The 27,161-nt window shown below is 43.6% G+C and overlaps 1 protein-coding gene across 3 annotated transcripts in view; it reads left to right on the top strand.

Moving 5' to 3' along the window:
* The first annotated feature begins 202 nt into the window (after positions 1 to 202).
* Positions 203 to 27,161, top strand: part of INPP5B (inositol polyphosphate-5-phosphatase B) — a 116,520-nt gene continuing 89,561 nt past the window's right edge. For 2 of the 3 annotated variants that reach the window (XM_075853248.1, XM_075853247.1), the window contains exon 1: positions 203 to 304. Coding sequence is in view for 2 of the 3 variants with exons in the window: in XM_075853247.1 (XP_075709362.1) it covers positions 268 to 304 (37 nt within the window). In the remaining variant the exon portion in view is untranslated. The remainder of the gene's footprint in view (positions 305 to 27,161) is intronic. The other variant, XM_075853246.1, reaches the window with a different exon arrangement.

The following is a 27,161-nucleotide window of genomic DNA, read 5'->3' as shown; positions in this document are numbered from 1 at the left end:
GCATATATTTGCTGAGCATGAAGCGCTATATCCAGTCACTATCTGATTAATACGCGGTTCTCCTTCCGTGACTTCACCTCTGACATCCCCCGTCTCTGACACAAAGCGTGTCAAGCCTCTGTCTTAAAGATCACATTTAATTGGCTAGGACCGGGCTGGGCGGAGTCAGGGTCTGTGTTGGCGCGGATTGGGCGCTGGTAGGGTTGCTGTGGTAGCAATAGATGACAGGCAGGGCTCACTGACAGAAAGGCAGGAAGAGCACCGGAGATGTGTGCAGCACGGGGAATGGAGCCCGGTGGTAAAGGTAGGGCAGCCGGGGTACTACCAATGATGGAGAGAAATGTCGCTGGTTTTCTATTGAAGTAAATGTGGTGGATCTTTTAGTTTAGTGCCTGTGTAGTTTATACAAGTTGTAATGGGTTGCGCATTGTTTAGAAGGTGCGTATTATGCTTTTTGGAGTATTTTTTTTTCTGCTGAAATCCACGTTTTCTAGCTAGAAGTCTTATTTTTTTATTTCCCGCGATTATTTGATTGATCTCAGGATTTTTATCACTATTCTGTGAACACACTATGTGCACCATTTATATACACCGAGAAAAAGTGTAGCGATGTGAGCAATACACACAGCTGCTTATTATAAAGACTTAGGGGAGATATGTGAGTGGGGTGTTATTACACGTCTTGTTTCCTTCTGATTGTGTAGTTGTAAAGCCACTTCATTGACCTTTGAGACTGGTATTGATGTTATGAAGGCCCTAAAGGTCATTACTATATAATTGGTGGAGAGGTTATTCAATGAGAATCCCCATATTAATTATTTAATAGAATATAGTAATTTACCCCATAGTCCCCTATACATTGCACTAATGAATCTAAACATCTGGGCATAGTTGCACCTTCTATATTTAAATGGGTTTTTCCAGGATTTTACATTGATAGCCTATCCATAGGCCATTATGACAATGGTAGGGTTTGACCTCCTGGAACCCCCACAATCAGCGGAACGAGAGGTTGTAGCACCTGACACAGCGCTGTCCATCTGCATGCATTCAAGTGAATGGTGCTGAGCTGCAGTACCAGATATCACCAGATGGATGTGTTCCAGCAAGCATTGCGGCTCCTCCTTCCACTGACTGGGAGCACCAGCTGCTGGTCCCTTTCCCCTACCATAAGTGTCAGGGAATAAGTTTGGTCTTGTTCACGGTCCCTCACGCTTCAGGTCCAAAAATGACAAGCTACAGTATCCAGAACTCTTTTTTTTTTCCCCTGCAGATCCTGCTCTACAATTTTTTTTTTTTAAGACCATTACAGGGAAAATTTTTGACAGACCTGACCTGACAGAGCTTGGTGCAAGAATTGTTCGTTACAACTTACAAGAATGGTGTAACCCACGTAAATGACTTCTACAGTAAAATGACCATTGCTCCTGGGCATAAAATGAGACTCTAAAATGATCACCCGGCAGCTCCCTTGAAAGCATGCAAAACTTTGTAGCTGCTCATGCGAGGTCATTTACACAATGCATTAATACATAAACTTTGTTTCATAATAGTTTGGAGTCATTGTTAGGCAATTTCAGAGCACAGTTTAACCACCTCCTTGACGATCTAAACACATAAACTGGCGGTGTGATCCCTGCCAGAGAAATGTTTAGGCTGTTTGTATTTAGATATCCTGCTGGTAACAGTACCTACCATGTGTATGCTGACTTTACTGGATACGTAAAGAGCTGAGTACGCTTGTCCCCCACCAGGGCCGGACTGGGACTTAAAATCAGCCCAGGCATTTTTAAGCACACAGGCCCACCGCAGGCCATACGCAGCCACCAGTGTTGGACTGGAGTACATGGGACCACCTTTCATCTATACAAGACATGGGGAGATTTATTAAAACAGGTGTAAATGAAAAGAGGAATAGTTCTTGATAGCCCCAACTCCAAATCCACTCCTTTTCCACAAAAATAATGTACATGCTCGTTATTCTAGAGGATTTCTTTGTATATAGTGCCCCATATATGGCCCCCCCCTGTAGATAGTTCCTCACATATAGGCTCTCCTGTAGATTGTGGCCCACTTTACATACTCCCCTCGATCCCGTTCCCACGTCATCCTCTGTCAATGCAGGCCTGCTGGGGCTGAACGACAGCCCTGTCAATCAGCGGCTTTCAACAACAGAAGCGGTGCGATGACGTCATCGAGCTGCTAGCATCGTTGAAAGGCGCTGATTGGCGGAGCAAGTCTTTCTGCCCTGCCAATCCGTGCCATTGTAATGCAGGTACAATTAGTGCATGAAGGGGTGGCGGCATCTGGTTTCAGTGGCGCCGCCGCCCCAGGGCCAATTCTAGCTTTTCTGCTGCCTGAGGCGAAAATGAAACTGGCGCCCCCCAGATCTTGATTTTTCATCCCCCTGACTGTTCTACATTACTACCAGCCTTCTCCTTTGACTTGTACTCTCCTGGCATGCGCGGTGCAGTGATGAAGCCGGGCAGAGTACAACTCGCTGAATGGTGCGTGTTCATGGAGTACAAGGCAATGGTGCATCCAAGAAAGTTGGAGGAGACTGGTAGTGATGTATAACAGCCAAGGGCGATGTCAACCAAGCATGGAAAGGTGGGTTTGCAGTTAGGACTGTGTCACTCTACAGGATAGCGGCACCGACCCATGACCCTTTATATAGTAATTAGCATATAGCGTGCACTATTTTAAAAGTTGATTTTGCCTCATCTGAAACAAATATACAGGGGAATGTTTGGAAATATTGTCAGGTCATGTATTACCACATGGTGGCGGTTCAAGGGGTTAAAACTACCAGACAGGTTCTGATTAAACATACAATGAATTGCAACAATGCCATCTGCTCTACACCAGAACCAAGCTTATTACATATATACGGCACCAGAACCAAGCTCAGTACATATATATATACAGCACCAGAACAAAGCTCATTACATATATATACAGTACCAGAACCAAGCTCAGTACATACAGTGAAGGAAATAAGTATTTGATCCCTTGCTGATTTTGTAAGTTTGCCCACTGTCAAAGACATGAACAGTCTAGAATTTTTAGGCTAGGTTAATTTTACCAGGGAGAGATAGATTATATAAAAAAAAAATCACATTGTCAAAATTATATATATTTATTTGCATTGTGCACAGAGAAATAAGTATTTGATCCCTTTAGCAAACAAGACTTAATACTTGGTGGCAAAACCCTTGTTGGCAAGCACAGCAGTCAGACATTTTTAGTAGTTGATGATGAGGTTTGCACACATGTTAGATGGAATTTTGGCCCACTCCTCTTTGCAGATCATCTGTAAATCATTAAGATTTCGAGGCTGTCGCTTGGCAACTGGGATCTTCAGCTCCCTCCATAAGTTTTCGATGGGATTAAGGTCTGGAGACTGGCTAAGCCACTCCATGACCTTAATGTGCTTCTTTTTGAGCCACTCCTTTGTTGCCTTGGCTGTATGTTTCGGGTCATTGTCGTGCTGGAAGACCCAGCCACGAGCAATTTTTAATGTCCTGGTGGAGGGAAGGAGTTTGTCACTCAGGATTTGACGGTACATGGCTCCATCCATTCTCCCATTGATGCGGTGAAGTAGTCCTGTGCCCTTAGCAGAGAAACACCCCCAAAACATAATGTTTCCACCTCCATGCTTGACAGTGGGGACGGTGTTCTTTGGGTCATAGGCAGCATTTCTCTTCCTCCAAAAACGGTGAGTTGAGTTAATGCCAAAGAGCTAAATTTTAGTCTCATCTGACCACAGCACCTTCTCCCAATCACTCAGAATCATCCAGATGTTCATTTGCAAACTTCAGACGGGCCTGTACATGTGCCTTCTTGAGCAGGGGGACCTTGCGGGCACTGCAGGATTTTAATCCATTACGGCTTAATGTGTTACCAATGGTTTTCTTGGTGACTGCGGTCCCAGCTGCCTTGAGATCATTAACAAGTTCCCCCCATGTAGTTTTTGGCTGAGCTCTCACCTTCCTCAGGATCAAGGATACCCCACGAGGTGAGATTTTGCATGGAGCCCCAGATCGATGTCGATTGACAGTCATTTTGTATGTCTTCCATTTTGTTGCTATTGACGCAACAGTTGTCTCCTTCTCACCCAGCGTCTTACTTATGGTTTTGTAGCCCATTCCAGCCTTGTGCAGGTCTATGATCTTGTCCCTGACATCCTTAGAAAGCTCTTTGGTCTTGCCCATGTTGTAGAGGTTAGAGTCAGACTGATTAATTGAGTCTGTGGACAGGAGTCTTTTATACAGGTGACCATGTAAGAGCTGTCTTTAATGCAGGCACCAAGTTGATTTGGAGGGTGTAACTGGTCTGGAGGAGGCTGAACTCTTAATGGTTGGTAGGGGATTAAATACTTATTTCTCTGTGCACAATGCAAATAAATATATATCATTTTGACTGTGATTTTCTTTTATTTTTTTAATATAATCTATCTCTCACTGGTAAAATTAACCTAGTCTAAAAATTCTAGACTGTTCATGACATTGGGCAAACTTACAAAATCAGCAAGGGATCAAATACTTATTTCCTCCACTGTATATACACACCACCATAACCAAGCTTATACATATATACAGCACCAGGACCAAGCTCAGTGCAAATACATTTCAGTACAGAGATCATTTGCAAAGTCGGGTTAGCAGCTTCCGGTATAACCTGAACAATGGTAATGATATACTGGGAGTTGCTTATACCCCAAAAAATAGTACCCTCCATCTATACAGATCATACAGTAATAATTAGGCTTCATTCTCACCTGCGTCAGGGTTCCGTGCATGGGTTCTGTCAGACCTTTCCGTCAGGGGAACCCACGAACGGAAACCAAACAGAAACCATAGCTTTCCGTTACCATTACCATTGATTTCAATGGTAACGCTTCCTTTGCTAATGGTTTCAGTTTGTCTCCGTTTCGCAAGGTTTCCGTTTTTTTTGCGGAATCAAGAGTAGTCGACTGTATCCACCTGTAATCTATCACATTTAAGTAACTTAGATGTGATCTTTTATAGGTGGAACCTATGTGTCAGAGACACACTGGACACGCTGACACTGAACCCGTCAGTCCCAAGCATCTGACGTGTTCAGGATTCAGCGTAAGATACAGCTGCTCTGTATACAGGATATAGAGCAGCTGTATCTCAAAAAGAAATTTTTTTTTTTACTAAAAACTAATTATAAAGTTGCACAAAACACACTGACTGACATTTTATAAAAATAAAAAAAATAAAAATCCACTTCAAAGTGATACACAGCCTGTAACCCCCTTCCCACTCCTGGACGTACTATTAGGTCATGGTAGCTGTATCGTTCGTGCTCCATGACCTAATAGTACGTCACGGTAGTAACGGCCATTTCGGCCGTCTTCCCGACACATACAGGAGCTGTGACAGCTGCTGTCCCGTACAGCAGTTGCCGCAGCTCCTATAGTGGGCACCGATCGATGTGTCCCCGCTAATTAACCCCTTAAAAGCCACGTTCAATAGTGATCGCGGCTTTTTAGGGGTTAAGCTAACATCGCCGGCCTGCTACACGATATCGCCCAGCGATGGTGACTATGGCAACCGGACACCTAACAATGGCGTCCGGCTATGCCATCGACGGAAGCCTAGTGGGTCCTGACAAAGTCAGGACCCACTATGCTTGCTGTCAGTGAGTAGCTGACAGCTCTAATACACTGCACTATGCATGTAGTGCAGTGTATTAGAATAGCGATCAGGGCCTCCTGCCCTCAAGTCCCCTAGTGGGACAAAGTATAAAAGTAAAAAAAGTTGTGTAAAAATAAGAAAATAAAATTGTTAAAAGTAAAAATCCCCCCTTTTCCCTGATCAGTCTTAATAATAATAATAATAATAATAATAATAATAATAATAATAATAATAATAATAATAATAATATTATTATTATAAATAGATAAATAAACTATACATAATTGGTATCGCCGCATCCGTAACTGCCTGAACTACAAAATTATTTTATTTATCCCGCGCGGTGAACGCCATAAAAGAAAACCACAATAAACCATACCAGAATCACAATTGTTTGGTCACTTCCTCCCCAAAAATTTAATAAAAAGAGATCAAAAAGTCGCATGTACGCAAAAACAAGTCCTCGCATGGCTTTTTTAATGAAAAAATAAAAAACATTCTGGCTATTAGAATAAGGTAACACAAAAAGTAAATGATTTTTTCCAGTACATCCCTCATGACAGCACTACAGGAGGTTGCCCTATTGACCTCTGTAGGGACAGGAAGACAGAGAGGTTAAAAGGCCCCTCCCACCACCCACTTGCCAGTGTTCTTCCTGTCCCCACAGGGTCAGGAGCAGAGAGCGTCGCTGCTGTGTTAGTGCAGGAAAGAAACTCGGGCAGGGGGCAAGATCGGGGGGTCCGTGCACTCCCCCCTTCTCTTCCCCCTAAAGCCCAGGCTAACACCCCTCAAGCGAGGGGTCCCTTAGCTCCCTCCCTGAGACACCTACCTAAGGAATCCTAGGCAGGGTTCTGGTAGTGTGTGGGGGCTGGGGTTTCCCAAGCAGGCTTCGGCCGGGCCGCGGACCAGGCGGGGACCGGCGGCTCCATAAACATGGACGCATCGGCAGGGATCCTCGCTGCACCGCATAGCAAGCCTCAGTCGCCGGCTATGGCGGCTGCACTCCAGGAACACGCTGGACGAATAGCCGACCGGAAATGACATCGGGCTACTTCCGGTCCGCAGCCATCTTGGAAGGCGGGAAATTCAAAACGCTCGCATTTAAAGGGACACGCACAGGTATGTAGTTAGAGCTGATAACTCTAACTTGGATTATTTTTTTGTGGATTGCATATTGCATTGCCTGTTACCTGTCGCGGTATGGAACTTCCTCATCCTGATGGAACTTCCTCGTCCTGATGGAACTCCAAATATGTCCCAGGGTCACGTGAGTCTCACCCTTGGGGAAGGGTATGACCCCTTATGTATGTACACCATACTTTACCTACCTTCTGTTTTCTCTAGAAAAAAGATTCCTCTCAGAGACAAACTGATAAAAAGAAGGTTAAAAAATGTGCGACTTGTGCAAAAAAATTGCCAGAGTCCCATAGGAAACAATTGTGTCAAGATTGTATTGCAAAAATACTAAAGGAGGAACAACTAATGTTCATGTCTGAACTTAGGACTATGATTCGTGAAGAAGTGGGTCAGTCAGTAGCCTCCCTCGCCCTTCCGCAAGAAAGTCCCTCACACTCCCGGGCAAAAAGACCACGGATTGAAGTGGATCAAAAATATTGTCCTCCTTCTCAGGGGTCTGACTCTGAGCAGGAGTGTTATTACCTATCGGAGGATGAGTTAGAAGAAAGAGAGGAACTCTTGCCTTCAACTTCTTCCACTCAAGAGAAAAAAAAATTCTTCTCTTCCGAGATGTCGGATACCTTAATTCAAGCAATACGAGAAACTATGGATATTCCTGAAGAAGACCAACCACATACCATCCAGGATGAGATGTTTGGAGGTCTAACGGGAAAGAAAACAAGGGTTTTTCCGGTAAACGAAAATCTCAAAAGAATGGTGACAACTGAATGGGAAGATTCAGAAAAAAGGCTCTTCATTTCAAGAGATTTTAAAAACAGACTTCTCTTTGATCCAGAGGACACTAAGCCTTGGGATGAGATCCCAAAAGTAGATGTCCCAGTAGCCAGGGTTGCTAAAAAAAACGCAATCCCTTTGAAGATTCCTCTAAGTTGAGGGACGCCATGGACCAAAAGGCAGACGGACTACTGAAAAGAGCGTGGGAATCTTCCTCTGCCTTGATCTCAACTAATATCGCGGCCACATCAGTAGCAAGAGCAATGTTTATATGGCTAAACCAGCTAGAGACCCATTTGATGATGAAGACATCACGACAAGATCTATTAGAATCTCTACCTTTACTAAAAATGGCAACCGGATTCTTGGTAGACGCTTCAGCGGAATCTATTTGATTTGCTGCCAGGAATGGGGCTCTCTCAAATGCTGCTAGAAGAGCATTATGGCTCAAAATGTGGTCAGGAGATACGAAGTCCAAGAACAAGTAGTGTTCTATCCCATTTACAGGGTCTCTGATGTTCGGTTCTCTCCTCGATAACATGCTGGAGAGTGCAACAGAGAAAAGGGGTTTCCTGAAGAGAAACCAAGAAAACCCCCTCAGTTTGGAAGATTTCGCCAACAGAGGGATCCTACCTCACAGAACTACAGCGGGAAAGGGAAGTCCGGTCGCTGGAGTTACCCCAAAGGAAAAAGGGGTCGAGGATATCTCCTTAACCCAAATAATTCATTCCAGCCCTCAAAGCAATGACGCCAAGAGCGTGGGGGGGAAGACTCCTACAATTTTATCCCAAATGGTCGAGAATAACCCAGAACCCCTGGGTTCTAAAGATCATAGAAGAAGGATACAAAATATAATTTTCCTCCATTCCTCCAGAGAAATTCCTAATAACCCAGTACCAAGCAAAAGATCTTCATCAGATCCTTATCCAGGACGTCCAGAAACTACTCAGATTGAGAGCCATTTCTCCAGTTCCCCACAACGAAATATGCAAAGGCCACTATTCAAAAATCTTCTTGGTCAAAAAACCAAACGGTTCCTACAGGACAATAATCAACCTGAAGGTCCTAAACAAATGGGTGAAATATCGAAAATTCAAGATGGAGTCTATCAGATCGACTATTCCTCTAATAAGGGAAGAGGCATCAATGTGTACGATCGATTTAAAGGATGCGTATTATCACGTTCCTATCCACCCCGCGTACCAGAGATTCCTCAGATTCGCAATTCAGGACGGTCCTTCCATTCTCCACTTTCAGTTTGTTTGCCTCCCCTTCGGCCTTTCCTCCGCCCCCAGAATTTTTACGAAAATTATGGCAGAGATCATGGCATTCATAAGAAGTCAAGGTATAGTAATTATCCCATATCTAGACGACTTCTTGTTGACAGCAGATACTCCGGCTATCTTAGTCAGTCATCGATTACAGGTTCTTTCCCTACTACAGGAATTGGGATGGATAATCAACTTTCAGAAGTCGAGTCTTCCTCCCCAGAAACAGAAGGTCTTCTTAGGAGTACTGCTAGACTCCTCCCTTCAACATTCCTTCCTCCCAAGAGAGAAACAAATACTCCTACTGGCAGAAGTAAGGAAATTTTGGGGGAAAGACGCCTGTTCCATAAGGGAATGTATGCGGATGTTGGGAATGATGACGTCTTGCATCCAATCTATTCCATGGAGCCAATTTCACTCCAGACCCTTACAGAATCTGATCTTGTCCCAGTGGGATCGAAAACAAAACTCCCTGAATTTAAAAATTCTAATTTCCGAGACTGTGAAATCATCCCTCCTGTGGTGGCTCTGCACAAACAACATAGACAAGGGAGTCCCCTGGAGAACTTCTCCTTATGTAGTGATTACCACAGATGCCAGCAAACACGGCTGGGGGTCAGTAATCCAAGACCAACACTTTCAGGGCACATGGACTGTTCAAATGAAGATGATGTCCTCAAACTTCAAAGAACTAAGAGCCGTATGGGAGACACTTATAAGAGCTTCACCCACCATAAAAGGGAAGCATATAAGAATTTTATCGGACAACACGACAGCAGTGTCCTTTCTTCGCCATCAAGGGGGAACAAGACACACTCTTCTTCAGGCCCTCTCTGCACAAATTTTCAGTTGAGCAGAAGAAAACGTCCCATCAGTCACGGCAGTCCACCTAAAAGGCTCAGAGAACCTCTCAGCAGATTTCCTGAGTCGGGAAAAAGTAGACCCTGGAGAATGGTCCCTAAACAGGGAAGTCTTTCTGTCCCTAACCCAAAATTGGGGTTATCCACAAATAGACCTGTTTGCCATGAGGAAAAACACTCAAGTAGAGACATTCTTCTCCCTGAATCTCAGAGACAACCCATTGGGAGTAGATGCATTGTCCCAACCCTGGGACATGGATCTGGCCTATGCCTTTCCTCCATTTCCTCTAATACCAATGGTATTAAGAAAAATCCAGGAAGATTTGACAAAGCTCATCATTATTCTTCCCTATTGGCCAAAAAGAAGTTGGTTTCCAATCGTACAATACCTAGCGTTGGAAGACCCTATCATCCTCCCAGTCAAGGAGAATCTTCTCTCCCAGGGTCCCTTAATCTTCCAGGGAATAGAAACTCTGAAATTGTCAGCCTGGATCCTGAAAGGCAGATCTTGAGGAACCACGGTCTGTCAGATGAGGTAATTTCAACTATCTTGTTAAGTCATGAAGAAGTTACCTCTAAAATCTATCAAAAGATTTGGAAGAAATTCTGTTCCTGGCATGGAAACCCAGGACCAGACCCCTTTTTTCCCAACATTCCAAAAATCCTAGATTTTTTACAATTGGGATTCAAAAAAGGACTTAGCCCTAGTACCTTAAAAGTACAGATTTCAGCCTTAGGTAATTTGTTTTTAACACTCCTCTGGCTGAACATCGGTGGATCAGAAGATTCACCCAAGCGGTCTCTAAACTGAAACCTTCCCTAAAGAAATCCGTTCCTACCTGGGATTTGAATGTGGTGTTAACGACTCTTTATGAGCCCCCCCTTTGAGCCGCTCGACAAAATTAGTATGCATTTTTTAACTCTAAAAGCTGCATTCTTAGTCGCTATTACTTCAGCAAGAAGGATTGGAGAAATCCAATCTCTGTCAATCATAGAACCGTACCTAAAAGTACAAGAGGATAAGATCATTCTAAAGCTGGATCCCTCCTTTATTCCAAAGGTATCTACTGCTTTCCATAGAGAACAAGAAATAATTCTACCTTCCTTTTATCCAGATCCAAAAAACCAACAAGAAGAAAAATTCCATTGCCTGGATGTCAGGCGAACAATTCTTCAGTATCTGGATAGAACCTCCTCCTGGAGACAAGATAAAAATCTATTTGTCCTGTTTGGGGGAAAGAATAGAGGAAAGAAAGGCTCTCTAGCGAGATGGGTAAAAACTACCATACAAGAAGCCTACAAGTCCCAAGGACTATCTGCCCCACAAGGCATCAGAGCCCATTCAACAAGGGCAGTCTCGGCATCCTGGGCAGAAAGAAGAGAAGCCTCTATGGACCAAATCTGCAGAGCTGCCACTTGGTCAAGCCATCATACCTTTTGCAAACATTATAGGCTCGATGTTCTGTCCGATACGGATTTAAGTTTTGGACGGAAAGTCCTTCAATCCATAGTCCCGCCCTGAGCATTATAATCTGGTATTGCTCCTGTAGTGCTGTCATGAGGGATGTACTGGAAAATAGCAATTAGACCTACCAGTAATTGTATTTCCAGGAATCCATCATGACAGCACCATTACATCCCTCCCTTATTGAATTCTGATTTGTGCATTTAACATGTCAGTTATTATCCCTAGAAATAAAATAGGGTTGCATCCATCCTGGTGTAGTAATTGAAAAACACTGGCAAGTGGGTGGTGGGAGGGGCCTTTTAACCTCTCTGTCTTCCTGTCCCTACAGAGGTCAATAGGGCAACCTCCTGTAGTGCTGTCATGATGGATTCCTGGAAATACAATTACCGGTCGGTCTAATTGCTATTTTACAAAAAGTATTTTATTGTGCAAATGCCATAAGACATTAAAAAAAAAAACTATAAACATATGGTATCGCCGTAATCGTATCGCCACGCGGAAAAAAGTGAATATGTCATTTATAGCGCACGGTGAACGCTATAAAAAAAATAGAATAAAAAACAATAGTAGAATAGCTGTTTTTTAGTCACCACGCCACTTAAAAATAGAATAAAAACTGATCAAAAAGTCGCATGCACCCCATGAAAAATGCAGTGAATTCCTCAAGGGGTCTAGTTTCCAAAATAGGCTCAACTTTGGGGGGGTTTCCACTGTTTTGGCACCACAAGACCTCTTCAAACCGGACATGGTGCCTAATAAAAGGAGGCCTCAAAATCCTGTAGGTGCTCCTTTGCTTCGGAGGCCGGTGCTTCAGTCCATTACCGCACTAGGGCCACACGTGGGATAAATATTTGTTTTACAGAAAAAAATTGAATAAAAAGGATTTTCTGACAAAACAAAGAAATATGTAAATTTCACCTCTACTTTGCTCTAAATTCCTGTGAAACACCTAAAGGGTTAAAAAAAACTTTCTAAATGGTGTTGTGAATACTTTGTTTCTAAAATGGGGTCTTTGATGGGGGTGTCTAACATATAAGCCCCTCAAAGCAACTTCCGCACTGAACTGGAACCTAAAAAAAATTAATTAGGCAATACTTCGCTTCTTACATTATACTGATAATGAGCAGTGCCAACCCCGAGATGACCCCAGTTTTGACCGTTGTATAAACGGAGATCCCTATTAGACCATTTCAGTGCCCAGTTGTCTCAAGCATTCACCTCCAAGAGGTGTATTTCTATTGATGAGTCCTTAATAGATTTTAAAGGGAGGCTTCAATTCCGCCAGTACCAGCCGAGTAAGAGGGCACGGTATGGTGTGAAGATATATAAGCTGTGCGACAGTGTGTCCGGTATACCTACAAATTTAGGATATATGAACGAAAGGACACCAATATTCAGCCCCCAGAATACCCGCCCTTACTGGGAGTTAATGCAAAAATTGGGTGGGATTTGGTGCAGCCACTGCTGGACCAGGGTTACCAGCTCTACCTGGATAATTTTTATACCAGCGTCCCACTCTTCAAGTGCCTCGCTTCCAGTAGTACTGCGGCATGCGGCACTGCTAGAAGAAATTTTGGAGGCCTCCCTAAGACTCTGCTTGGGAAAACACTCAGAAGGGGTGAGAGCAGGGCACATTCTAGCAGCAACATATTGTGTGTCAGGTACAAGGACAAGACAGATGTCCTTGTATTGACAATTCATGCCCACACCAGTACCCATGTACCAGTACAGAGACCCCCAAACCAGACTGCATCCAGGACTACAATAGGTACATGGGAGGGGTGGACTTGTCAGATCAAGCCCTACAGCGCCATGTGGAAATCGAGGGTTTGGTATAAGAAGCTGGCCGTGCACATCATACAGATGGCATTGTACAATGTGTACGTGCTACGTCGATGAAATTCCAGGAAAGTTCCCCTCTGGCCTGTACAAGAGGTGGTTATCAAGAACCTAATCTTTAGGGACCAAGAAGGGGGCACCCAGTACTTCTGGAAGCGAGACCACACGCATTGTACCAGGGCAACACTTTCCAGGAGAAGTTCCCCAAACTGGCAAGAAGGGAAAAAGTCAAGAGGTGCAAAGTCTGCTATAAGAGGGGGATAAGGGAGGACACAATATATCAATGTGACACGTGTCCCGAAAAAATAGGGGTAGTGTTTTAAAGTTTATCATACATCCCTTAGATTTTTAATCTACCCTGACGCACTCCGCACAGCTTATCCTCCTCATCTTTCCCTTCTGAGCCCTGCTGTGTGCCCAGGCAGTTGATAACAGCCACATGTAGGGTATTGCCGTACCCAGGAGAACCCACATTACAGTTTATGGGGTGTATGTCTCCGGTGGCGCATGCTGGGCAGAATATATTGGACACTGAAATGGCATAGATATATAGAGAATTGCAAATCTCACACTGCACCATCTGCTGCGCATTACCTTTTACACGATACCTGTGGGATCAAAATGCTCACTACACCTCTAGATGAATGCCTTAAGGGGTGTAGATTTTAAAATGGGGTCACTTATTGGGGGTTTCAACTGTACTGGTACCTCCAGGGGCTTCTGCATTCACGACTTAACACCAGAAAAGCTCCAGTAGGCCAAATGGTGGTCCTTCCATTCTAAGCCCTGCTGTGTGCCCAGGCAGCAGATAACAGCCACATGTAGGGTATTGCCGTACCCAGGAGAACCCATATTACAATTTATAGGGTGTATATCTCCGGTGGTGCATGCTGGGCACAATATATTGGACACTGAAACGGCATACATATATAGAAAATTGCAAATCTCACACTGCACCATCTGCTGCGCATTACCTTTTAGACAATACCTGTGGCATCAAAATGCTCACTACCCCTCTAGATGAATGCCTTGAGGGGTGTAGTTTCCAAAATGGGGTCACTTCTGGTGGGTTTCCATTGCTTTGATACCTCTGGGGCTCTGCAAATGCGACATGGCACCTGAAAACCAATTCAGCAAAATCTGGACTCCAAAGAACACATAGCGCTCCTTTCCTTCTGAGCACTCCCATGGGCCCAAACGGCAGTTGATCACCACAAATGGGGTATTGCCACACTAGGAACAAAATGGGGTATTTTATTTCTTGTGAAAATAAGAAATTTTGATCAAAAATGACATCTTATTGGAAAAAATTTCATTTTTTAAATTTCACAGCCCAATTCAAATACGTGCTTTTAAAAAAAACTGTGTGGTCAAAAGGGTAACCATAACCATGCATGAATTCCTTGAGGGGTGTAGATTCCAAAATGTCACTTTTGGGGCATTCCTACTGTTTTGGCACCTCAACACCTCTTCAAACCTGGCATGCTGCCTAAAATATATTCTAATAAAAAAGAGGCCCCAAAATGCACTAGGTGCTGCTTTGCTTCTGGAGCCTGTGTTTGGGCATGTTCACACGTGGCTGATTTCTCCAGATTCCGTTGCGCCTTTGCCTAAAATGTGAAGTTAATTGCTGCGGATTAGTCGTTGCGGATTCAGGTGAAGAGTACATCCTGCTCTCTTTTAAAACATTCTATCTCAATCTGGCTATAGACCTCGAAACACATAGGTAAAGCCAGAATGATGAAATATCGTGTTCGTGAAAGCAATCCGCAACGCAACACACATAACATCTGCGGATTTCATTGCGTCATTTTGCAACTCCATTGAAGTCAATGGAGAAATTCCGCCACAAGTATGCATCAAGTCCGCAACAGCCAGTGTATGCTGCGGACATCAAATTCCGCACCGCAGCCTATGGTCCGCAGCGGAGTTGTCCGCAACGTCTGCACGAAGATAACTAAAAAGGTGTGGAAATCAATGGACAGACTCTCTGCTGCGGATTTCCAGTGCGGACTGTCCGCAGCGGAATTCCACAGCAATTCCGCCACGTGTGAACATTCCCTTTTAGTCCACGAGCACACTAGAGCCAAATGTGGGACATTTCTAAAAACTGCAGAATCTGGACAATACATATTTAGTAGTGCTTCTCTGGTAAAACCTTCTGTGTTACAGAAAAAAAATAGAATAAAATTGAAATTCAGCAAGAAAAATGAAATTTGCAAATTTAACCTCCACTTTGCTTTAATTCCTGTGTAATGCCTAAAGGGTTAAATTTTGTAAATGCTGTTTTGAATACTTTGAGGGATCTAGTTTTTAAAATAGGGTGTTTTATGGGGGTTTCTAATACATAGGCCCCTCAAAGCCACTTCAGAACTGAACAGGTACCTTAAAAAAAAAATCTTAAAAATATGAGAAATTGCTGTTTATGTTCTAAGCCTTGTAATGTCCAAGAAAAATAAAAGAATGTTCAAAAAATGATGCCAATCTAAAGTAGACATATGGGAAATGTTAACTAGTAACTATTTTGGTTGGTTTTACAAGCCGATGCATTTAAATTCAGAAATTTTTTTATATATCTTTTAAAATTTTCTCTAAAATTTGCAGTTTTTCACAAACAAACACTGAATATATCGACCAAATTTTACCACTAACATAAAGCCCAATGTGTCACGACAAAACAGTCTCAGAATCCCTTGGATAGGTTTAAGCATTCCGAAGTTATTACCACATAAAGTGAAATATGTCAGATTTAAAAAATGGGCCTTAATTCCAAAACTTGGCTGCGTCCTTAAGGGGTTAATTCAAACTATCAGATCTTTATTAACAACCATCGTCCAGTACAACACGCAGCACATGCAGTTTTACCAAAAGTCAGTGCGGTTTTCAAATGATTGTTATGGTTTGCAAAAAACTGCGCTGACTTGTGGGAATGCAGCATGTGGACGTGGTTTGCAGCTGCATCGTTGTAAGACAGCAGCTACTATATGTATATACAGTACGAGTATGATCCCACAGGACGGGTACGTTGTGTAAAAGCATACAGCGTATACGCCCTGTGCACTGCAGGGAATTCCAGCTGAAAAACCGCAGCAAATTGTGGTGCAGTTTTTCGGCCAGGAATGGCCCCTGCGGAAAACTGAGCAGAAAAAATGGATACTTACCATGGTGTCGCTTACCTCCTGCAGCCCTGGGATGAAATTTCATCCCATGTGACCGATGTAGCCTGTGATTGGCTGCAGCAGTCACATGGATGAAACGTCATCCAAGGAGGCCGGCGCGGACAAAAAAAACCTGAATTCTGGGTAAGTATAAGATGAACATTTTTCCTGAGTTGCGAGTTTTTGTTTTTTTTTTCATCGGAATCGCTGCATTCCCGCCGCCAAAAAATACAACATCTGTTGCGGGTTTTACCTCCCCATTGAATTGACTGGGGAAAACCCAAAACAATTAAGCAGTGTTTATGCAAATACGATTGACACTGCTTAAAAAAAACGGACTGCAGGTACATTTCTGAGCTTTTTTTTCCGCTCATCGCGTGGGTGAGATTTGTTCAAATCTCACACACTCTGCTGCTACTGCATTAGGGCTGGGCTTAAATCTATAGGACTAATGTAGATAGCAGAGTTCACGCTCGACTATCTCCGTCAGTCCTATAGAGTTGAATGGAACTGCAGGGTGTATGTCCGACCATCGCTCTATTGAAACCATGGACACGGATTCCCCATTCTCACGATCCATGGGGCTCCCAGTGGTTAGGGGATAAGTGTTCGTGGAAAAACCCCTTAAAGCACTGTATCCTTCTTCAACCTCAGGTCAAGCTGAAGCTTCTGTTCGCAAGTTGTTTCCATTTAAAAGCGTATTTAGATATCCTTGTCCTTCAGGTGGCCAAACACATTTAGATAGAAGAAGGTTGATGGTTAAACAATTGTTACTGACTATTGGCCGAAATTTTTTAATGCGGTCAACTTTACGGTCCCCTGCTCTACCACTGGATTCAACTGTATCTGTGTCCTGTAGATGTAGATACAGTTTAAACTGGGAAAAAATAATTAATGAAACCAAAATTCGCAAGATGATGTCGTTAATTGCGCTGAATTTAGACTATTTTTAGATTAATTGCCCAGCCCTAGCTGTAACCCAATTTTTTTTTTCATGTTTTGAATAGAGTTTTACTTTAGAGTGACTTGTATGTATTTTGTTTGGCTTTTGATAATTTTTCCTATAGTTTTGTTCCTAGTATTGTTTCTGTTCACCAAGTGCTCCAGTAAATTCCTTTTTTACAGTTTCATTTCTTTTCTTCTGAAAAGTGGTCATTGCACTACTGTAATTTCCACAATGATTGTAGTTGTCTTTCCATATATACCATGTACATTGCTTGTCTACCACCACTGATTTTCCATACAGCTGTTAACTGAAATACTTCAACAAGTAAATGGAGCATAGAATACTTGTACACGTGTAGCTTTTTACATGGTTGTGCTATTATGTACTTTAAATACTGAATGATATATACTTGCCTCTGTAATTCCATTCTAGCTTAAAGAGTGACTGTATTTTCACAAAACTTTTCATATGTCATAGAGACAAAAGTCAGAAGTTTTAATCGGTGGGGGTTTGGCTGGTGAGACTCCAACGGATCGCTGAAAGGAGCAGAAGCGCTCAGCCAAGTGCTCTGCGCCTTCGGCTGTGAGATGCTTTTTTTTTTTTTTCTCCTTAGCCTGAAGTGGCAAGCTGGTCATAGCCAAAGGGGCAAAATGCTTGGGTGAACACTTCCACCGATTGCTGAAGCGAAAGGGGCAGAAGTCTCAGCACCCGGACATTCCCCTCCCCCGATCAAAACTTCCGACATGTCTCTTTAACACATCAAAAGTTTTGCGAAAATGCAGTTACTTTTTAAAGAATGCACCAGTAGTTCCCAAACTTTTCACCTTGAGGTGAAAGTTAGTCATACATAAGTGATTTCAGATGTTCATTATTCGGAGCAACTTCATAAATTCACAGTTGGCCGGTGATTACAATTTCATAAGTTAAAATGACATATTGCGATATATCTTTGTCTTGATCTGCAGCCTGTACTAAGCTTCTATTGATAAGCTGTCGTTTGGGATGAACCACTTTCCTATGACTGCACCCGACAGCAAATAATCCAACACGACAGAGCAGTTTTTCCACAGATATCTGCTATCTGCGTCACACGCGCGTATATTACGCTCATGTAAATGATGCCTAAAGTCATCAGAAAATGGTCTAAATCTCAAAATACACAATACATGTCGTCCACAATGACACTCTGTGTGTCCCACAAAATGAGGATAGGCAACATAAATACTTACTCTGTCTGCCTCATATTATTTATTTTTTGTAATAAAACAATGCAGTAAGGGTGGTTTTACATAAAAATCTGCCCGGTTACAAGCGCCGATCGATGGTAATATATGACGCTCGTTTGCTTCATTTACATGGAGCAATGATCGGGAGTATGGGGGCAAACTATAATTAATACAATCATCCATCCCCATATAGTTTACATATTGTCGGCATTTTTTTACACGGGGAAATGTGCCACCGGCAATCATTTTTAGGCAGCATAAATTAGTTAATCCGCAGACAAACGAGAGTTTGCATGTTTGCCGGCTAGTCTCTGCCCTGTTAACATGTGGCAATGATCGGTAGGAAACATTTGTACAATCATCTGCCCGTGCAAAAGGACTTTAAATGGACAGTAACTATTTAAACAACTTTTGGTGAAATAATAGTATACCTGATATCCTGATATATATATATATATCAACTTTGTAATACTTTACTGTTTAAAATATAGTTGTTTTATCAATGCAAATTCTGTGTGAAGTTACTCTCTCTTCCTGTAATCTGCTGCTCGCCCCCTGTATTCAAGCAATGTCCGTCCCTGGTTACAGAGCAGAATTGACGGGCTGCAGGAAGTGGGGGGGTGTCACTTCACTGCCTGTCCATACAAGTCTATGAAGAGGCGAGGGGGAGCAGGAGGAATGAACAGAGCGAGAGTGTGACTGGAGAGGGGCGGGGGGAGGCAGCAGCGTAAGAAAGATACAGGCTGCTGGCAAGATTTCTACGTCATCACAGTGTTGGATTCTCGACTGCACTGCTCATTACTGTTGTGTAATGTCCTCCATGCTGCAGCGGTTTCTATATACAGTATATGTAATAGAGATAGGAGAGCAGAATTCTCCTCCTCTATGTGTGCTGTGTATACAAGACATATAGCAGTTAGGCTCCACTCACTAGCTCACCACTGGGGATTAGATAGATCCTGCAGAGGGGAAAACTTCTATATACTTCAACATACATATCATATAATGGTCCGAAATAGTGTTATTCCTCATGTACACACATGATAGCTTATTCTGAAATGTTGGTACGCTTTAAGGCTGGTCATGGATATAAAGATTGAATAATCAGTTATTTTTCAATCTTTGAGTTTCTTTCTGGTCATTAGTGGTAAACTCCGATCAGGTAAATGCTTGTGCACCTAGCGCAAAGTATAATGGTAAGAGGTTTTTTGTTTTTTTTTTGTTTTTTTTGCATCTTTATATTTTATATTGTGAATATGTCCGTGACTAATTTGTTGTTCAAGTAAGAAGTGCAAGACGACTACAAGGTGCATTGTGGTGATTTACGAAATATATATATTTGCTTCCATCACAGACTTCACAGATCACAGGACCTGACAGAAATTCTGTCTTCAGCATCTACCACAAAAACCCTTTTGTCTTTCCTCCTGATGCATTATATTTGACTTATGATCATTATACTGCAGCTGGCAAGGAAACCTTTTCATAGGGGTGTGTTAGTCATATTATCAATAATTTTGTTTGTTTTATTACAATGTAAATAGTGATTAAAGGGGGGACATAAACATTAATTGCCTATCCTTAGGATCTAGGTCTGACTCGGGGCCCCTACCAAGCTGCCGAATGAAGCGCCGCCTTCATTGTTTACACACAGGTACAGCGACTGGGCCTGGTACTGCAATTAATCTCAATCATTCGAGGACTTCAACCCCCCCCCCCCTCCCGTCATTCTGCTGATATCCGGGGGTTGGACAACCGCCGGTTCAAACATTGATGGCCTAAGTCCAAGAAAAAAAGTGTATACTACTAAAGAAAAGTAATTGACATTTAGCCAGTCAGATCTTTTTTGGGGGGCCGCCAGTCTCAATAGACATAAGGTTATTAGAGCGATCCACCAAGAAAATTGTAATGTCTTGATCAAGTTTTAACGTTGCAAGAGCAGGGCAGGTTTCACACGTATTTTTGGTAAATAATTCTTTCTAATTATGCACTTATTTCTTCCTGGTACCTTCATGCTTATGAGACCTTTACCTTCACTGCAAAAAATTTAAGTGTGATGTACAGAAGTAAGCAAATTTTAGGGACTAGAGAGCCCATATTCAAATGTCTTAGTAGTTCTGGAGGAAACACTGAGAGGGGAAGTGGTAGGTCTGCCGCTTGTCTGTAGTTGTACCCACTTGCTATAAATGAACTGCTATGCGGTGTGTGTGTATAACAGGTTTTATGTGACATGATTAACCACACAGTTCTGCTTCAGGTTAGCTGCTTCTGTATTTTATAGTATCTGTTATTACTAGATGTAGAATCCATGATAACAATGGTAAATTGACATCTCTTTAGTGTCATTTTTGCTTGTCTGGGTGTATAATGATCTTGTAAGAAAACATTCGGACGATTGTATGTACAAATTCTTACTATGTAAAATAGTTGGAATGATTAGATGGCGTTAGTTACTGAGCCACATCATTGATTGTATGTAAGAGTAGGAGCCGTTCCTACCAAATAAAAGGGGTATTACAAAGGACGATTATCATGCAGACGAGCGTTCTTATAACGCCCAATTCCGATAATTGCCCTGTGGAAACAGGGAAACGATCAGCAGATGAACGAGCAAACGCTCGATCATCTGCTGGTTGTATCGTTTTAAAAAACTAGAAGATTATCGTTGTCGGCAGCACAACTCCCTGTGTAATCCGGGAGACATGCTGCCAACGTGATAGTAATGGATGGGGACGAGCGATCGAAGTAACGATTGTCAAAACCTCTCTCTGAGTGATACAACCCTCCGTGTCAAGCGAGTAAATCATATTGGAAATATAGATATGACTGGTAGATCACTTCTACCTGCGGGGTGTTTGACTTTCAATTACCTGAAATGCCTTTCCTGGCAGCATTTATAACCCTTAATGTTTTCCATCTAAACCGCAGCAGCGCAATGCCAGCTGAGAAGATTGGCTGGGCACCGAGGAGGGAAGGGGGAGGCTTGAACAGCAGAGTGGGAGACCGTGCGATAATTACAGGACACTACAGTAAGATCCTGGTACTCCCAGCCCTCAGTGCTGTCTGATCACTGAGAACAAAGACCATATTAACCCTCAGAGCTTTAGTCTGCACCCAGTAGTTAACTTCCTCCTCTGGTCATCAGATGAGGGACTTCACTACTGAGCATGTGGAGCAGATTTGGACATCTTAACTAAGCGCCTAGGAGCAGCAGCGTGAAAATACTTAGTCTAAGGCTGGATTTACACGAGCGTGTGCGTTTTGCGTGCGCCAAAAATGCGGCGTTTTGCATGCGCAAAGGTACTTAACAGCTCCGTGTGTCAGCAGCGTATGATGCGTGGCTGCGTGATTTTCGCGCAGCCGCCATCATTATGACACTCTGTTTGTATGTTTGTAAACAGAAAAGCACGTGGTGCTTTTCTGTTTTCATTCATACCTTTTTACTGATGTTGCGCGAATCACGCGCTTCACACGGAAGTGCTTCCGTGTGCTGTGCGTGATTTTCACGCACCCATTGACTTCAGTGGGTGCGTGATGTGCGAACAACGCACAAATATAGGACATGTCGTGAGTTTTACGCAGCGGACACATGCTGCGTGAAACTCACAGACAGTCTGCACGGCCCCATAGACTAACATAGGTCCGTGCGAGACTCGTGAAAATCACGCGCGTTGCACGGACGTATTACACATTCGTCTAAATAAGCCCTTAGGCTTTTGAAAAGCTAGCCTGGTGTCAAGACGGTAGCAAAGAAGCCACTTCTTCAAGAAAAACATGAAGTCCAGACTGACATTCTGCAGCAAGTACAGGGATTGGACTGTGGTTTTCTCTGATGAAACCCCCTTCAGACTATTTGGGGCATCTGGAAGAATGATTGTCCGGAGAAGAAGAAAAAGGTGAGTGCTACCATCCCCAATTTTTCCTAAGAACATTTTTATGAACAAATAATGTATCTAAACATCCTCTAAGAGCAACTTCTCCCAATGATCCAGAAGTAATTTGGTGATGAACAATGCTTTTTCCAGCATTATGAAGCACAATGCCACAAACATACAAACAGAGTGTCATGATGGTGGCTGCGCGAAAATCGTGCAGCCACGCATCATACGTAGCTGACACACGGAGCTGTTAAGTACCTTTTGCGCGTGCAAAACGCAGCGTTTTTTGCGCGCGCAAAGGGCACACGCTCGTGTAAATCCGGCCTCAGTCTCCACTGTGTGTGCAGATGCACTGACACCTGCCTGCTGCAAGCTCTGCACTGGTGTTGAACCGATCCTGTAGCTGAATCCTCTTTAGGAGACCGTCCTAGCACTTGCTGGACTTTCTTGGGTGCCCTGAAGCCTTCATAGCAATTGAACCTCTGTGCTTAAAGTTCTTCATGATCCAATAAATGGTTGATTTAGTGGAAATTTTACAAGCAGCAATGTTCTTGCTTGTAAAGCCCTTTTGATGCAATGACTGCACGTGTTTACCCTTTCACCTATGACCGCACCCCTGGAGAGACATCCCTTTCCCTGGACAGGAAACCTGAGAATATAAAAAGGGACACACCTCTCCACGCACCCCACACCCAGTCAGGTTTCCTGTCCTCCGGATGGAAGGATTGTCCTAAGGAAAAACAATTCTCCCGGAGTTGCAGACCCCCTAGCAAGGTCTTACCTTATTTTCACTATGGGTGCTCTGGAAGGTGTATGTCTCCTTTTGGAGGAAGCAACCTTGAGCCTGGTACAGGTACTCCCTCTCCCAAGAGAGCGGTCTCCCGGGGTCATGTTCGGCTCTCTAGTGAGGCCAGACGATGCCCAGCGTTGGCGGCTTCAAGTGCATTCACTGAGAGACTTCCGGTCGCCGCGATGCGTTACTTCTGGCGGGGTGACGGGTCCAACACTCCAGGAGGCCTTGGTTCCGGTGACCCATGCGGGGAGGAGGTGCTCCAAGCGTCCGGAGCTGAAGGCCTCCCAGCCTATTTAGGCCCGTACAGCAAGAGCCTCGGTCTCCAGCCAACTTCCTCCATTATGGAAACGCCAGGAGAAGCACCAGGATGCACTGACCGCTCGGATGCCACCAAATCCTCCAGTCCAGTACTTGAGGAAGAGTCAGGACTATGGGGTAAGATAAAAACCCCTCTTCCTTACTAAATACTATTCCCCTTATTTTGTACATATGTTTAGGCCAGGGATTGACCTAGGAAAAAACAGGAAAACCCCACAACAAGGAATGTGCTGTATGTAAAAAAAACTAGCATCCTCCTATAATAAAAGACTTTGTCAGAAGTGTTTAGACAACATTATCTCGGAAGAGTCTACAAACTTAGTATCAAAGATATTGTGAGGGCAGAAGTTAGAAACTCCCTAAAGCCCCTTAAAAGAAAAAAGGATTTACCATCTGCCTCTTCTAGCCGGGTGGGTCTTTCTGATTCCTCAGCAGAAAAGGATTTTCAACTAGAGGAAGAAGGGGAGTACAGCTCCTTAGATAACTCAGGTGAAGAGGGAGGGAGGAATTTGTTCCAAACAGAAGACATAGATCTACTCCGAGACTGTAAGGGCAGCTATGAACATTGATGATCCTAAAGAACCTCGGTCTGTCCAGGACATAATGTTTCAAGGCCTAGGGCCTAAAAAGAATAAAACCTTTCCCATCCATAGGAACATAACCAGCCTCCTTAAAAGAGAATCGGAAAGCAGGTATTCCAAAGTTCCTCAAAAGGAAGTATCCCTTTGAGTACGATGTATGAAAAGACTGGGATAACACCCCTAGACTTGATGCCCCAGTGGCTAAAATTTCAAAGGAAATACCTCCCTTCCCTTTGAAGATCTAGGCTCCTTGTCTGACCCCATGGATTGGAAGGCTGACTTTTATCTAAAAAAGATCTGGGAATCTTCTACAGTGGCCTTTAAACCGGTCGTTGCGGCCACCTGCGTGGCCAGGTCCCTAAAAATATGGCTCACACAATTAGAGCTTCATCTGAAAGACAAAACCTCTAGGGATCAAATTTTATCCTCCCTTCCAATGCTTTCCAAGGCTGCAGACTTCTTGGCAGATGCCTCAGTAGACTCTGTACGCCTTTCCGCCAGATCAGCAGCCCTGTCAAATTCTGCTAGACTAGCTATCTGGCTAAAAAGCTGGAAAGGAGACACTGGATCCAAAGGGAAGCTGTGCGCTATTCCCTGCTCTGGGGATTATCTTTTTGGGCCCCCGCTTGACGACCTACTAGAAAAAGCGTCAGCAGAAAGGGGTTCCCTACACAGGCAAGACCAACAAAAGATTCCTTTCGTCCCAAAAGGCCTAATAACAAAAGACCTAACCCTAGGGGACAGGACTTTAGATCCTCAAAATTTACAAGAAAGAATAAGGCCTTCCTCTTCAGGCCCCAAAACGACCCTAAAAATAGAGACCAACAATGACGCCAAAAGGTACAGGGTGGGGGGGTCATCTTTCCCTGTTTTTCAAGGATTGGCAGGAATCCTAAAGACAGGGTACGTGCTAGAGTTCAGGTCTCTTCCCCCAGACAGATTTTTTTTCCCACAAGGCTTTTAAGTGACCCAGAGGAACAGAAAGTCTTAGAATTAGAAGTCCTGTCACTCATAGAAAAAGGAGTCCTAATTCAGGTTCCAAGCGCAGTGGCAGGTTTGGGCTCTCTTCCTGGTGAACAAACCAGGAGGAAGACACAGGGTCATAATAAACCTAAAAGGCTTGAATCTTTATCTGACCTACAAAGAATTCCTCATAGAGAGTATTGCTTCAACTATAAATCTCCTCTACAGGGATTGTGTGATTGCATCAATAGACCTGGAGGATGCTTACTACCACGTACCCATATGCCGTCCTCATCAAAAATATCTGAGGGTAGCAGTGACCCACAAAGGGTCTTTACTTCACCTACAATACAGAGCCCTCCCCTTTTGGCATCTCACAAGCTCCAAGGGTATTCTCAAAACTAATAGCGAAAATGACCTCTTGCATCAGGACGAACGACATCCTCCTGATCCTGTACCTGGACGATTTTTTTTTTGTTAGTCGCAGAAACATCTCAGGCCTTGACCCTACAAATTTAGATAGTTCGCGCTATACTAACAAGGTTAGGATGGAACATAAATGTAAAAAAATCAACATTAAACCCATCAAAACGATGTGTATTCCTAGGAATTCTGCTAGACTCCTCCAAGCAGATTTCCTTCCTTCCAGAAGGCAAAATCAAGCCCCTGATAGACATCGTATCAGAACTCTACTTAGGTCATACAACATCTTTCAGGAAGGCTAGGTCAGTCCTGGGCCTCATGATGTCATGCATCCCAGCTGTACTATGGGCTCACTTCAGATCCAGGGCCCTACAGTGGGACATTTTAAATCCGTGGGACTGGAACAGTCTCTCCCTAGACCAACCCCTACACATCTCATCTGCTGCCAGGCTGTCTCTCAGATGGTGGTTGAACAGGGAGAACGTCATGCAGTGTATTCCATGGAAGATAACCCCTACTCTCAACATTACCACAGACGCGAGTCCTTTGGGTTAGGGAGCTCCTCTTTTCTTCAGGGTCAGTGGGATCAACAGACCGTTCAGAGATCCTCCAACTTCAGGGAACTTGCAGCAGTTCTTCAGGCCTTGAAGGGATCCATACCAGCAATTTCAGGTCGACACTTAAAGATCTATTCCGACAACACGACCACAGTGTCTTATGTAAATAGTCAGGGGGTACAAGATCGTCCTTGCTGATGTACTTATCCTCACAGATCTTTTCTCTGGCACACCACCTGTTGACCCTATCAGCTGTCCATTTGAAGGGACAAGACAACCAGGTGGCAGACTTCCTAAGCCGAGAAAGGCTTCGCCAGTCATAATGGTGTCTGAATACAGCAGTATTTCAGAAGATTATCCTCAAATGGGGGACCCCATCAATAGATCTATTTGTGTCCAGGGAAAACAAAGACCCAAAGATTCTTCTCCCTAGACCCCTCAGAACACCCAACAGCAATAGACGCATTCTCCCAGTGTTGGAGTCCCGTCCCCCCCCCCCCCCCTAAACCTTCTCCCAAGAATAATCAGAAAGGTCAGAGAAGACAAGGCCAGTGTAATATCAATAGCCCCCTTCTGGCCAAAGAGACCATGGTTCATGTGGTTGAGAAAGATGTCCTCATGCCAAGTCTCCCATACCAGTGCCCAGTAATGCACCCCAACATTCAGAAACTCCATCTGATTGCCTGGAAACTGAAAGGATAATCCTTAGGCAAAGAGGATTCTCAGAGTCCGTCATTTTCCCCCTACTAGCCAGTAGAAAACAGATTACCTCACCAATATATCTGAGAGCCTGGAAAGCCTTTTTGAATTTTGCAGGCAGGGATATTTAATTTTTTAACCATACCAGTTATCCCTTTTTAATATTGGCTTTTCTCCAGGCAGGATTAAAGAGGCTCTGTCACCAGATTTTGCAACCCATATCTCCTATTGCAGCTGATCGGCGCTGCAATGTAGAGAAGAGTAACGTTTTGTTTTTTTTTAAAAACGAGCATTTTTGGCTAAGTTATGACCATTTTTATATTTATGCAAATGAGGCTTTCTAAAGTACAACTGGGCGTGTATTGTGTATGTACATCTGGGCGTTTTTACATGTTTTACTAGCTGGGCGTTGTGAATGGAAGTGTATGATGCTGACGAATCAGCATCATCCACTTCTCTTCGTTACCACCCAGCTTCTGGCAGTGCACAGACACACAGCGTGTTCTCGAGAGATCACGCTGTGACGTCACTCACTTCCTGCCCCAGGTCCTGCATCGTGTCGGACGAGCGAGGACACATCGGCACCAGAGGCTACATTTGATTCTGC

The sequence above is a fragment of the Rhinoderma darwinii genome, chromosome 2 (genome assembly GCF_050947455.1).
Source record: "Rhinoderma darwinii isolate aRhiDar2 chromosome 2, aRhiDar2.hap1, whole genome shotgun sequence".
Lineage (NCBI taxonomy): Eukaryota > Metazoa > Chordata > Amphibia > Anura > Rhinodermatidae > Rhinoderma > Rhinoderma darwinii.
Note: the sequence above shows the minus strand (reverse complement) of the source record. Positions and strands in the feature narration are given on the sequence as shown.